The following is a 14610-nucleotide window of genomic DNA, read 5'->3' on the forward strand; positions in this document are numbered from 1 at the left end:
GCTAGAAGCCGAAATAAACGCACGTGGCATTACCCCCCCGTGAAAAAGCATCGCCCCGATGCTAAAGAAAACAAACTTGTAAGCATGCAGTCAACCACGGATAACGAAAAAAAAATGAATGTCTGTTAGTCCGCTAACGTTCAAAAAACTTCTTGAGGCGCGCGACGTGCACCATCTCAGGTCGTGCGCGACGTCGCTGTGACTGCGTCACTCCATCGGGCACAACCTCGTACACCAGCGGTCCAAGTCGTCGAGTTACCTTGTAGGGCCCGAAGTAACGGCGCAGGAGCTTCTCACTAAGTCCGCGGCGACGAACCGGTGTCCACACCATAACGCGGTCACCAAGTGCGTACTCTTGGTCTCGTCGTCGTAGGTTGTAAAGTCGGGCGTCGACGTTTTGCTGCTCTGGCGACCTTCCTCGGCACGTTGAAGGAAGCTGGCAACGTCTGCATGGATGTTGTCGTCTTCAACGTGAGGCAACATCGCATCAAGCATCGTGGCGACTTGGCGACCGAAGACCAGCTCGAATGGCGTCATATGCGTTGTCTCCTGTGGCGCGGTGTTGTAGGCGAACGTCACGTATGGAAGGACTTCGTCCCAAGTCTTGTGCCCGACGTCGACATACATGGCGAGCATGTCGGCGAGGGTTTTATTTAAACGCTCCGTAAGGCCGTTTGTCTGCGGGTGGTACGCTGTAGTGCGGCGATGGCTCGTGTGGCTCAAGTGCAGAATCTGTTGCTTAAGTTCAGCTGTGAATGCCGTACCTCTGTCCGTAATAAGGACCTCGGGTGCACCATGACGGAGAACGATGTTCTTTATGAAGAATCTGGCGACCTCGATTGCATTTCCCGATGCTAACGCTGCTGTCTCGGCATAGCGCGTCAGATAGTCCGTTGCTACCACTATCCACCTGTTCCCGCAAGTGGATGTAGGGAAGGGGCTAAGCAGATCCATGCCTATCTGCTGGAATGGTTTCCATGGTGGCTCGATTGGTTGCAGGAGGCCGGCTGGCCTTGTAGGCGGTGTTTTCCGACGTTGGCAATCTCGGCAGGTTTTCACGTAGCGTGCGACGTCTGCGTTCAGGCCCGGCCAGTAGTATTTTTCTTGAATTCTTCTGAGAGTTCGAGAGAATCCCAGATGCCCTGCTGTCGGCTCATCGTGAGACGCTTCTAAAATCTCTTGCCTTAACTTGACCGGCACGACGAGTAGATATGCCGCTTTGTACGGCGTGAAGTTCTTTTTCACAAGCACATTGTCGCGCAGGCATAGCGATGAAAGCGCGCGTCTGAATGCTTTTGGCACTGAATCGGTCTTCCCTTCGAGATATTGAACCACACAGCGTAAATCAGGGTCGGCACGTTGATCTTGTGCGAAGGTGTTAGAGCTTATGGGCCCAAGGAAGGCATCGTCGTCATCGTCGCAGGTCGGGGCGGATTCAACAGGGGCTCTCGAAAGGCAGTCGGCGTCAGTGTGCTTTCGGCCTGACTTATACACGATGGTGACGTCGAACTCCTGTAGTCGCAGGCTCCAACGAGCGAGGCGACCTGACGGGTCTTTCAGGTTAGCGAGCCAGCACAGAGCGTGGTGGTCACTGACGACCTTGAAGTGCTTCCCGTAAAGATACGGCCGAAATTTTGTGACCGCCCAAACGACAGCGAGGCATTCCTTTTCGGTCGTCGAATAGTTCAATTCGGCTTTCGACAGTGATCTGCTCGCGTAGGCGATGGCTCGCTCCAGGCCGTTCTTCTTTTGAATCAACACAGCACCGAGTCCTATGCCGCTTGCATCCGTGTGGATCTCGGTGGCAGCGCTCTCGTCGAAATGGCCGAGTACTGGCGGTGACTGCAAGCGTCGTTGAAGTTCGCGAAAAGCGTCTTCTTGGGGCTTCTTCCATGTGAACTGCGCGTCGGCTTTCGTAAGGTGAGTGAGAGGCTCTGCGATTCGAGAGAAATCTCGGGCAAAACGCCTGTAATACGCACAGAGCCCCAAAAATCTACGGACAGCTTTCTTTTCACTGGGTATCGGGAAACTTGCGATGGCTGCCGTCTTTTTGGGGTCCGGAAGCACGCCTTCGCGATTAACTACGTGACCGAGGAACAGGAGCTCTTCGTAGGCGAAACGACATTTCTCTGGTTTCAGAGTGAGTCCCGACACCCTAATTGCCTCTAGCACGGTCTCCAGCCTATTAACGTGCTCGTCGAAGGTGGATGCGAAAACGACTACGTCGTCGAGATATACGAGGCATATCTGCCATTTCAGCCCAGACAACACGGTGTCCATGACACGCTGAAATGTCGCCGGCGCTGAGCATAGTCCGAATGGCATGACTTTAAATTCGTAAAGACCGTCCGGCGTGATGAAGGCAGTCTTCTCACGGTCCCTCTCGTCGATCTCAATCTGCCAGTAGCCGCTCCGGAGGTCCATGGACGAAAAATACTTGGCACCGCACAGTCGATCTAACGTGTCGTCGATTCTCGGAAGCGGGTAGACGTCTTTTTTCGTGACGCTGTTGAGACGCCTATAATCGACGCAAAATCGTAGGGTACCGTCTTTCTTCTTTACGAGCACCACGGGTGAAGACCACGGGCTCTTGGACGGCTGAATGACGTCGTCGCGAAGCATTTCTTCAACTTGTGTCTTGATTGTTTCACGTTCTCGCGCTGAAACGCGGTAGGGACTTCGGTGGACGGGATGAGTCGATTCATCGGTTATAATGCGATGCTTCGCTATGTGCGTTTGCCGGATCCTCGACGACTTAGAAAAACATTCGGAATATCGCAGAAGAAGGCGACGTAGCTTTTCTTGCTTTTGTTGAGGCAGGGTGGGGTTAATGTCGAAGTTCACCTCATCAGCCACAGTCGACGACGCTTCATGGGACGACTCGGAGAGCGCTAATGCGTCGCTTATTTCGGCGAACTCTTCCAAAAAAGCGACCGTCGTACCCCTGTTGAGGTGCTTGTGTTCCGTGCTGAAATTGGTTATTAGCACAGCCGCTCTGCCTTCACGCAGGTGGACGACACCGCGTGCGACGCAAATTTGGCGATCCAGAAGCAGCTGCAAGTTCGCTTCGACAATCGCATCGCCGCTTGAGGACGCGTCTGTTTCAACGAGTGCCATGACGCCAGCATTTGGCGGGAGGCTCACTTGATCGTCGAGGATGGTGAACGCGGCGCGATGATAATGATTGCTTTGCATTCTTTCTGACCGTTTTGTCGTCAGTGTTATGGTTTTCGTCTGCAGGTCGATCACCGCACCGTTTTCGTTCAGGAAGTCCATCCCGAGGATTACGTCGCGAGAGCAGTGCTGTAGGATGATGAAGTTCACAGGGTAGGTGTGACCGTGAACAGCCACTCGCGCAGTGCATCGTCCCGTCGGGGTCATGAGGTGGCCTCCTGCTGTGCGTATTTGAGGACCTTCCCATGCGGTTTTGACTTTCTTTAGTTGTGACAAAAATCGTCCACTAACGACGGAGTAGTCGGCCCCGGTGTCGACGAGTGCAACCACTGGATGTCCATCTAGGGTAACTTGTAAGTCGGCACTTGGTGTTCGCGTTCGGTGTCGATCGGTCACCGACTGTGCGGTCTGTCGCTTCGCACGGTCGCGGCTGCGTCGGGTGGAAGCCTCGTGGCAAGGGGCTGTTGTGGCCTTCAGCCGCGTCATCGAATTTGTGGTGTCGGGTCGCGGCTTCGTGTTTTGTGGCGTCGCTGCGTCGGGTCGCGTCGTGTAGTCGGAATGCAACGAGGCGTCGGAATGCGTCGAGGTTGTAGGAGGGTTTTTCGGTCTTCGCTCGAGAGCGGCGTCACCTCCTGACGCCGCTGGCTTTAGTTTCCCCTGCGAGGGCTCGGTGACCTCTCCCTCGCGTACCCTTGGTACGGCGAAGACGAACCAAGCTTATGCTTCGGACACCCCCTCAAAGCCGTGACACCAGCCCAAGTGCATCTGGAGCCGGCGACGCGGAAGACAGCTCCAGAGAAGACAAAAAGGAGGAAACCCGGAGCAGCCGCCGACTACAAGGACTGCCGGCTGAATTGGGACCACTACCTGCCCCTGGTCGCCGTGTGAACCACCGCTCGACGTCACCAATGCAAGCCGCCACCACGCCTGCGCCGCTCGTCGTCCAACAGCCGCGAGTACCTCCGCTTTTTAGCGGCTCCACTTGCGAAGATGTGCAAGATTGGCTGGAACGTTACGAAAGAGTTGCAACCTTCAACAAGTGGTCTGACGAAGACAAACTTCGGAACGTCTTCTTCTCTCTCGAAGACTCTGCTAGAACCTGGTACGAGAACCAGGAGCTGTTCTTGACAACGTGGGAGGCTTTCAAAAGGCACTTATCTGCAACTTTCGCAAGTATTCTACGCAAAGAACGAGCTGAGGCCTTGCTTCAAACTCGCCAGCAGCATCCAAACTAGTCCGTAACCGTCTTTGCGGAAGAAATGCAAAAGCTCTTCCGCCATGCGGACGCCAACATGACTGAAGACAAGAAGCTTCAGTACCTTATGAGAGCCGTCAAGGAGCAACTTTTCGTCGCTCTCATTCGCAACCCACCGAGGACCGTCGCCGAATGGATTAGCGAAGCGGCCACTATCGAGAAGACGCTCGAGCTTCGCGCAAAGCAATACGACCGAAACTTACGCGCTCCTCCGTCAGACTGCGACGACTCCCGAAGTGCCTCCGCAGTGGCCCTTCGAGATACCATCCGTGCCATCGTGCGCGACGAGCTGCGCAAGTTGCTACCGGGTGCGCAACCTCAAATATCCTCGCTCGCCGACGTTGTAAGGGACGAGGTCCAGCAAGCGCTGGGCACACTCGATCCTACCGAGACGGCACCAGCGCTATCGCCACCTTCCCAGGAGCCACGCGTTTCAACTTACGCCGCCGCTCTGCAAAGCCAAGCGAAGCCAACCAGCTGGCGACGGGAAACGTACGCGCCACCTCAACGCAGCCAAGCCTACCCGCCACCGCCGCGCCCGCAGCAGGCCGCCCGCTCTAACACGTTCCGGCAAATCACCACGAGGAAGACTGACATCTGGAGAACCCCAGATCGACGACCGCTTTGTTTTCACTGTGGTGAAGCCGGCCACCTCCTACGAGAGTGCCCCTACCGTCAGATGGGCCTCCGCGGGTACAACATCGACGCCCCGCGACCCCTTCCTGGCCAACGGCCTCGAGAAATCGAAGCCTATCTTCGAGCGACCGAAGATGCCGCCCCACGTCGCTTCAGGTCCCCGTCACCCTACCCAGCACCTCCACCAAAATGTCACGTAGGTGACTGTGAGCTACCTGGCACGCAGGCAGACAGAAAGGGACACGGCGTCGGCGGTAGACTTAAAGAGAGTTTAATGGGCGAACTTGTGCCCGAAATCAAGCGAATAACGCGGTTCCGGCGAAAGCAGCAAGCGCGTCTGGGGCGTTCGTCGGACTGAGCCAGCCCAGGTGGTGGTCCCGTTTGCATTTTGAGGTATTTAATGCAAATAACCATTTATTGCACCAGCTAATAATTTATCGAAGGTCTTGCTGAAGAACGAGATGATCATCTGAATTTTTAATTTGGCGATAAATTATGCAGTCGTCGGCGAATATTCTTATGGTAGAGGACAAATATTGAGGTAGGTCGTTAATAAGTATTATAAAAAAGCAACGGACCAAGGACGCTGCCCTGTGGTACACCAGAAGAAACGTTTGTTACGGAAGAAGAGTAGTTATTTACAATGGTAAACTTCTGACAATTAGAAAATTTCGGAGCCATGCAAAGGTAAGACAGTCCAATGTAACTGCGGAGAGTTTTGATATTAGGCGACAATATGCGACACGCTTCAATGCCTTTAAAAAATCAAGAAACAAGCAATCGATTTGTACGTTATAACGTAAGTTAGTGTGTAGGTATGTTGTAAATTTAAATAACTGTCTCGCACGAGAGGCCCTTCCTAAAGCCATGCTTATCAACTTAAGCCCTCCAGTTTAGACTAACTGCCGGTGCACTAATGAACGAATCAATTCTCAAAGAGCATGTGTAGTCCAGCCAGAAGCATGGGCATGGATCTGCATTCTGTTTCTGCACTGAAAGCGAAAAACGTATTCCATAACGGCAAATGTGCTTTAATAAGCTTCCCTGCAATAGGAATTTTTAATGTGTTGAAACATACTGCTACAAGGAATTGTCAATGAAGCTTACCCCGACTGCAGATGCACTTGCAAATTATATCACAAGTGAAAATAATGAGCAGTGTAAACCTATGTGCCCTTTCGACCCTTAGTATGCTTTACTGCACGATGTTCATTTCCAGCCATAACAGATTATCAATACGCTTCACCGCATGACACCGCTGTAGCGGTGTAACAAGCTATGAAAAAGAACATTGCATAATCAACCTTTCTAAAATTAGCTTTCTCGCAGTACACCAATGCTTCGCGATGAAGCCTAAGCAATGTACTGCGATGAAGCATACTAAAAGTGGAAAGGGGTCACTGACATTGGACATAAGTGTTCTATTAATGTCATATTATGCACACCAGGTTGCCTAATAGGTGGACATACTATGCTGGGTGATAGCGGCCTCCTCCCACTTTTAGTATCATCATCATTATCGTCATCATCATCAGCTTGTTTTATGTCCACTGTAGGACGAAGGCTCTCCCTGCGTTCTCCAATTACCCCTGTCCTGTGCCAACCGATTCCAACTAGCGCCCGCAAATTTCCCAATTTCATCGCTCCACCTAGTCTTTTGTCCTCGATTGCGTTTTCCTTCTCTTGGTACCCATTCTATAACGTTAATGGTCCAACGGTTATCTAACCGGCGCATTACATGTCCTGCCCAATTCCACTTTTTTCTTTTGATGTCAATTAGAATATCGTCTATACCCGTTTGATCTGTATTCCAAACCACTCTCTTTCTGTATCTTAACGTTATGCCCAGCAATCTCCGTTCCATCGCTCTTGGCGCGGTTCTTAACTTGTTCTCAAGCTTCTTTTTCAGTCTCCAATTTCTGCCCCATATGTCAGCACAGGTAAAATGCACTGATTGTACACCTTCTTTTTCAATGATAATGGTATGCTTTCAGTCAGGAGCTGGCAATTTCTGCCGTATGCGATCCAACCCATTTTTATTCTTCTGTGAATTTCCTTCTCATGATCAGGGTTCCCTGTGATTAATTGACCTAGGTAAATGTGCTCCTTTACAGACTCTTGCTTCACAGATGCTTCACAACAATACACTTGCAGGCTTCACCGCGTAACTAAAATGTACTGCGGCGAAGGAGTGCATTTGTATTAAGTGAAGAAACAAATGGTTTTTGCAACAGTACAGAAATAAACGCGCACCATGCATCAGTCTTCCATATGGAAGAGCGTTGGAACAAACCGTAGCTGATTCATACCGGCCGGGTAGCCCACTTATCAGTCGCAAAGGGTATATTATGGTTAATTCAAAATTTCAGACATACATAGAAATGTGTTTATATATTTACGCTCATACTCCCTTCGTAATAAAAGTGCCAGAACTTCCGCAATAGAGGGTAATTTACAACACACAAGCGCAATGAATACAGGCATATGCCTCGTCTTCAACTCGGTCGTCATGCAAATGACATCTAGCACGGACATTTAGCACAAGCTGTGTGTTAGCATCGTAAACTTCACACTGACAAAGAGCACACCACAAGCCCGCGACAGCCAAACGGGAGCACACATCTGTGAACGCGCAAATGGAGGCCCCTAAGCCACTCAGCTCCACCACCACCTCCACTGCACGGCTGCACCACTCGTTTCAAGCACAGCACACAGACCACACATTCAGCACTGAACAATGGGCAGTCGACGCAGTCGCTCAAGGAAGCATGGGTCACACAACGCAGATTCTGTACTGCCAGAGCTCACCGAGGCCAAAGCCGCACTGCCGCACCACCACTACTCACGACTTTCCGCCAAGTAACACAGAACCTACAACCAACACACAAGCAACGCAAGCACAATCACATTAACAATGTTGAACAACGCGCGGTCCAGAGATCAATAACGCCGAGAACGAACATGCCACGGCGTCACTCAACGCCACCATCGTGCCATCTCAAAAATCCCTAAATGATCCTGTCCCTAGGCACCTAGTATAAGGCCACGTGATGGATTTTGGTACGACATTTAGACGCACGCTCATTTTTGTAACGCTATAGTAATCATAATATGAAGCGAAAACAAGCATTTGCACGTACATGACGTTTGGAGAATTTGAAAGTTTGTTCCGCATATTTGTTTAAAACGAAGATTCGATACGTATTTAAAAATTCTTCATCTAAAATTTACGTTGCGTGAAGAGATACCTTTACAGGCACCTGAACTAGATGGCGCCACCGTACTGAGGAAGGCTCGGGAATGCGTTGATTGCTCGTCTCGTCTGAATCGCTTATCGTTGTATGCGCCGTGTCAACATGTCAGCACCCATGTCAGCAACATGTCAGTAGCAACATGTCAGCACCCATGCGGTAACCTGCGGTTATTGATTTTAATGCACGGACGCTATGGTGAGCTTTTCCTCGAAGGTTGGTTTTCCTCAACCTCCACAGACAAATGGAGAGGTCGAGCGCACTCACTGCACCATAAAAGACATCATTTGTTACAACGTTTGTCTCACGCACGACGACTGGAATGACTGCGTCGCTGCTGCGGTTTTCGTTCCAAACTCGTCCCAACAGGAAGTCACTCGCGCCACGGTGTCTCAGCTGATCTACGGGAGGACGCTAAAGTTATCGCAAGAACACCTCCTTGGCTTCGACGCGTCTCTGCAAGAACGCCTCGCAAACGCGGACTCCAGCGAGACTCTGAGCCAGGCTCGCGTCCGAGCGCGGCTAGCAATACTGCACCACCAAGCACTTCTCAACAAATTCCTACTCGCTCTTTCCAACCGGGAGTTTTGGTTCGACGGGCACTGCGTTTACCCCAGCGCTGCGAAAGATGCTTACCCCGGTTTTCTGGCGCTGTCCCTATTGTGGAAGCTCTAGGTCCTCTGACATCTCGTTTAGCCGCGATTCATGAACTTGATGACTACAGTCGCAAACGCACTTTTCCTGCTCATGCCAGCCAGATGAAGCTTTACGTCCTTCGAGAAACCTGTACTGAACTCCTGCCTTAGCCCTGTGCGATCTCGAGGGGAGAAAGGGCGGCGAGTGTAACGGTAACGATAACGCCGCAAGTGAAAGAAGAGAAGGGCAAGGGCAGAAGGACAGAGTAGCAGTGGGTCAGGAAAATAGTTGGTTTTGGGACGGCTTAGATTTCGGTGTGTCGGGTAGCGCTTAGAACCCGTTCAAGGCACTGAAGTCTCGTTAAAATATTAATAAGCACGCTTTTGTGTGACTAAGAAGCACCGAAACACATTGAGAAAAAAAAGGAGACGCTACTGTGAACTACAATCACTGGACGGAAATCAGGTTGAACTACCGCGTAGTGATTACTATTAGAAAAAAAAATGTGCTATTTCGTATTGGTACGGCGTATGTATTCGTTCGCTGGCGTGTCTGGGTCTACGGTCGGTGCCACCACTCACCCCGTATAGACCTCCATCGTGCCGATCTTACGAACAACGTGTTGGGCAACATGTAACTGAAGCAGCATTTATCATTTTTTAGGGGACAAGCGCGCAGAGTAAGGAAGTCTTTCGTCATCTCAGTGGACATTCTTTTCCTTAACCTAGATTTAATGACATTGATCTGGCCTAAGACACACTCAACATCTGAGTTGGACCATGGGAGCACGAGTCAGTGGCGTAGCAACAAGGGGGGCCGGGGGGCCGTGGGGGGGAGGTCATATACGTCTGATGACACCCCTCTTTCCGCCGGCTTGACTGGGCGCAAACGCCAAAGAATACTCCGGTATCCAGTAGCCCGAGCTCATGTACCCGATGCGTTGCGCCGCAGAATTGTCGGCTGCAGCTCTATCAACACCCCACGAAATAATTGCACGAATGTTCGGGATAAAAAAATTTAATTCGCAAAATGGTCGCTAAACTACTCGCCTTAGCGGAACGTTTCATGTGGGGTGCGCTCGTGCCGTGCGTTCATGCTGGGAGCAGGCGTCGCTAAACATACAGTCAGGCGTTGTAAGGCGTTGAGGCTCTTGGGTCCCTCTTTCATTCAGAACGCGGAGCGAAGAGAAACAGAGACAGCAGTAACAGGGCGTTGAACGAGCGCGCCTGGCGCTCGCGCCAAGAATCGACGCGAAGCGTGCTCTATTCTGTTCCCAATCTCGTGGTGGTACTGCAGCTCGGATAATCACGTTTTTCTGTATAGCAGCAAATAAAAACAAGGCTTTATTGATCAGAATGAAGCGAACTCGTAATTGTCATAGCATTGGCGCCCGCGCAGCCGGGAGGCAGGTGGCGTTTTCTAATAGGATAGGGAGATCAGCGTCACTGAAACACAATTTAATGTTCGTTTTCGTTCAGGGCTGCCCACAGCCAAAATACTGCGCGCCATAGTACCTACGACGATTTTTGTGAACTTGTTGTTGGGCAACATATGAATGTCGGGCTTCAATTTTTCAAATGCAATATTGCGGCTAAAGTTGGTAATTAAAACTTTAAAGATCTTTTTTTTCACTTGTGAGGTGAGCCATATTTTCCACGAAGCCGCATTTGTATTGGCTGCCAAGCGTTACAGTCTGACAGATGTGCACATGCGCTTATCACAAGTTATCAGCTCAGCACCCTGTGTTATTTGGCGCAGAAAAAACAGCGTGTATACCTGCTGCATTCGCGATCTCTGGGAAAAAAAGCGAAGGAGAAGGGGACCGGGGGGAGGTGCGCGGTATTCAACGCGGCTGTACTGGTGCTGAAACCCGGAAATTGTCGATATCCTCGCTTTCCTCGACTACACCCGGAGGGGGGGGGGGGGGGTGACAGAAGACCTATGGGCCCCGGGTGCCAGGCGACCTAGCTACGCCACTGGCACGAGTACTGATAAAGCGAAATTAGCCAACTGAATTTTGAGATTTATTTCACCGGAGCATCTTCGCGATGCAAAATCCCCTAAGGCCCGTTTGTGAAAATGAAGAGTGAACCTGCCTCGAACTATCGAGCCTGCTAGAACTATAATCCAGAGGAGCTGTCATGGAGAAAGAAATGTGAAACGCAGAGTGTGTGTATCATGATCATAATTTCCTGTTACTTCGAGCAGGGCATACATAAGCTACGTGTGTATGAGGCGTGAAGCACGAATTATTGTATAGAAATCTTTAATTTTTGTGCACCAAAAAAGAGGCCGACATCAGACGAAAACCGCTAAAGAACCCGCCGCTCGCAAGCGTCCAACTTTTCCCGCTAGGGAGCGTAGAAAACCGCTAAATTGGCAACACTGCCGAAAACAAATGAAAGAACAAAACACCCAGTGAGGTACGTGAAACGTCTTGTGCTTGCTGCAGAGCGTGTATGGAAACTATGGTACGGAAATGGCGTGACCAAATGCACAAGTTTTATTTTTTCACGCATTAGGATCCTCCATGTAGCCCGGTGGCTCCTATACAAATGCATAGAAAAGGATAAATTTCTTTTGCAACCACAGCACCGAACTTGATTATATTTATTGCATTTAAAAGGAAAAGTTAAAATATAACTACTACTAGAAGCGGATTTCTTATTTAAGTCGTCAATTCTTCAGTAAAATTCGTTGAAAGTCGGAAATTTTTGGAAAAAGAAACTATCAAATTTACAACTACGTAACTGAGCAAAGAAAAATGATATCACCATTATGTAACTTGTATCTAATAGCAAATCGAAAGGAGAAATTGGTTTACTACACATGGCTCCAAAATAAACCACTAATATGTGAGCAAGACTTTTGCAAAAGCCTTGCAAACATTGTAACAGACTCACGTAAGATATAAATTAATATATCAATGTTATGCGCTATGGAACGTATGCAATGTACAGAACAGCGATATCCGTTCTTCGTGCCGAGTGACGGACTTGTCAACTCGATGCTCCTATTTTTTTTTCAAGCTTACCGATTTTCGGCAATTATCGTAAAAAATTCGAACTGAATGAAAACTGCACTGACGGCAGTCACTGGACTGTAACTTTCTCTCTCAAATGCAACAAATTTTGGTATTATCGGCCAAGGAGTTATCTCGGAAAAGCATTCCATCGGTTAGCAGGTATTTGAATAGGCGACATAGGAGTTTAGCCCAAGCTATGGCTTCCTTTTAGCTTATGTTAGAGCTAGTGGTAGTAGTGCGGTCTAATTTTGCAGTCGTTCTCTCTCCCTGTTCATAGGTGGCCAGTTTGTTTTGTAGAGGGTGTTTGGGCCACTAGGGCAAAGGAATGACCCCTCTGTATGTGGCGCCCAAGACTGGCACCCACCGTTGCAGTTGTAGATGGTTGGGGCTTCTGCGCGTTCCTCATCCTCCCGCATTTGCACTCCCTATGAATAACGACACGTTTTGCCGTGGTAAAACGGGTTGGGTATCCTTCTATCTTCCTACCCGAGGTCTTTCACGCCATTTCTAAATCGCCGTTCCAAACACAGGGGCGCCATAGCAAAGTAAGCCTGAAATTTATGCAACAAATTGCACACTTGTAAGCCTTCTAATGAGCACTTCTTCCGGTTCAATAAATTATGCCTACTAAGGCACAGTGAGCTCTATAACACGCTACCACCCCTGCTCGAATCGACAGACGTACTGCCGAGCTATGCATCTTTAGGAGGCCACATGCGAGGCTAACTTTATCTCCATCTGCGCTCGGAAACATTCACAATCGAGTAATGACCCCCCCCCCCCCCCCCCCCGTACACAATGATAAAAAGTAAAGCGCATGAGATTCATTCAAGCTCTACAAAGCTTACATGCTTAACTTATGAGGCAGGTTGCGGGGGTCATGCCGTATATCTTATTTTGTTGTAGCGCAAGCTGATCAAGGCCAACAGAAAGGCAGACCTGACACACAGAAGTGCCTTTCTGTTGTCCTTGTTAAGCTTGCGCTACAACAAAATAAGATATGCCGTACTAAGAAGCCCCTATAGCTATCCTACCATTAACCCTGCAATCGTGCTCACTCTTTATTGGTAATCTTCCCGCCGCTGTCAAAAGTCGCGGTCGTGAATTGAATAAATGTTTTGTGCTGTCGGAATGTCTTCACGCCGTTTCAGGACCCTACCTGTCGAACGAGGAGGTGCAAGCCCAGCAAGTTTGAAATTTCTGCACTTGTCGGCTTTACAACTCCTGATGGGCACATGTCTTTTTGATGGAATATACTTAGTCTGACTGAGTGGTCTTTCAAACACGACCACTCCCGCTCGGATGGACAAACGTATTGCCGAGGTAAGGCCTATCTGGACACCGAGCAAGAAGCCAGATTAGGCTCCGATTGCGCCATGCCTGGCGCAACAACGGCGCCACTGTGTACGCGACACATGCATGGTCGAGCATTGGCTTCTTTCATCGACATGCGATACCAAATAAGAGCACGCTGGTAGTGCGGTTGCACAAATATAAGCGACAACAGTATATGTTTTCCTTACGTTATACAATATATCTTTTCGTTTCACGTAAAAAAAGGAAGCAAGACACGCGTGCGATGGGATGTATTTATTGATTCAATCAAAATCACCGGTATCTTTCAAAGTAGATAAGACAAGAACGAGGGCTTGAGCGGTGAGCGTATTCCGAATCACCAATCGCAGTGTAGCACTGGCGGGACTGTATGCAAAGTGGCACTTCAGCATGGATGAGCAAGACCAAGACCCTTAAGCATGGATGAGCACCAGTGACAAGCCGTGACTTGCAAAAATCGCTTCCCCGCAGATAGGAGCCGAGTGATGGGTTCCATTTGATGCATATTAGGCGTAAGTTCATTGCAGAGATGACGTCCGCTCTCCTTACTAGTCCTTCTAGATTGTTTCGTTAGCGTTGTCAGCACTCATTCGTACGGGAAGCAGAGCTTTCTAGAAGTGGTGTACCTGCTACCAGAAATCCTCAGCAATGTTACCTCTATGGTGCATAGCGTAGAAATAAGGCCAAATATTAATGGTCGGCGCTGGAACGGATCGTCGGGGCGCGACTTCTTTGCCATGACACGCGCGAGCGAGCACTCAATCGTCTCTCAAATCACTCTAGGGAGCTCCTCTAAGCACATTGCTTTGCAGATTGACAGGAAACGGTACGTGACATATGGTGGTGTGTCGTCGTCGCTCGACTGCCCCGCTGCACAAGTCAACATGATCACGTAAGTTGTTCGTCACGCATCAAGGTTCCAATCTGGAGTGCGACGGCACGCTGCGTATCGATTCGGCGGTCAAGAAGACTTGAATGTGTGGGTGTAGTTGGTGAGCACGAACATGACCAGGGCGCCGGCGAAGGAGCCCCCCTGGGTGGCGACACCGTACCACAGGAGCGAGCGGGCGCCGCCGTGCGCCATGGTGCCCGCTGCCAGGCGGCACTTGACGAACGTCGTCAAGGACACGAACAGCACCCACGCCAAGACCTGTGCATCGGTGGGAAACTTTTTATAGGTCGTGGCTAGTTGTGGCTTTCTAAATAAATGTACCCTGCACAACAAACAGCCTTAGTGAAAAAGCTTCCGAACGACTCCGCAAATGCCAAGATCTGTCGCCATGCTCTCTTACACTATA

At 50.0% G+C, this 14610-nt stretch overlaps 1 protein-coding gene across 7 annotated transcripts in view; it reads right to left on the reverse strand.

The window, feature by feature from the left end:
- Positions 1 to 13552: 13552 nt before the first annotated feature.
- The window catches only part of LOC126539907 (riboflavin transporter 2-like), a 106880-nt gene continuing 105822 nt past the window's right edge, over positions 13553 to 14610 (reverse strand). For all 7 annotated transcript variants that reach the window (XM_055075707.2, XM_055075706.2, XM_050186726.3 and 4 more), the window contains one exon: positions 13553 to 14462. In XM_055075707.2, coding sequence (XP_054931682.1) covers positions 14274 to 14462 — 189 coding nt within the window. In that variant the 3' untranslated portion in view covers positions 13553 to 14273. The remainder of the gene's footprint in view (positions 14463 to 14610) is intronic.

Source organism: Dermacentor andersoni, chromosome 2 (genome assembly GCF_023375885.2).
Source record: "Dermacentor andersoni chromosome 2, qqDerAnde1_hic_scaffold, whole genome shotgun sequence".
Lineage (NCBI taxonomy): Eukaryota > Metazoa > Arthropoda > Arachnida > Ixodida > Ixodidae > Dermacentor > Dermacentor andersoni.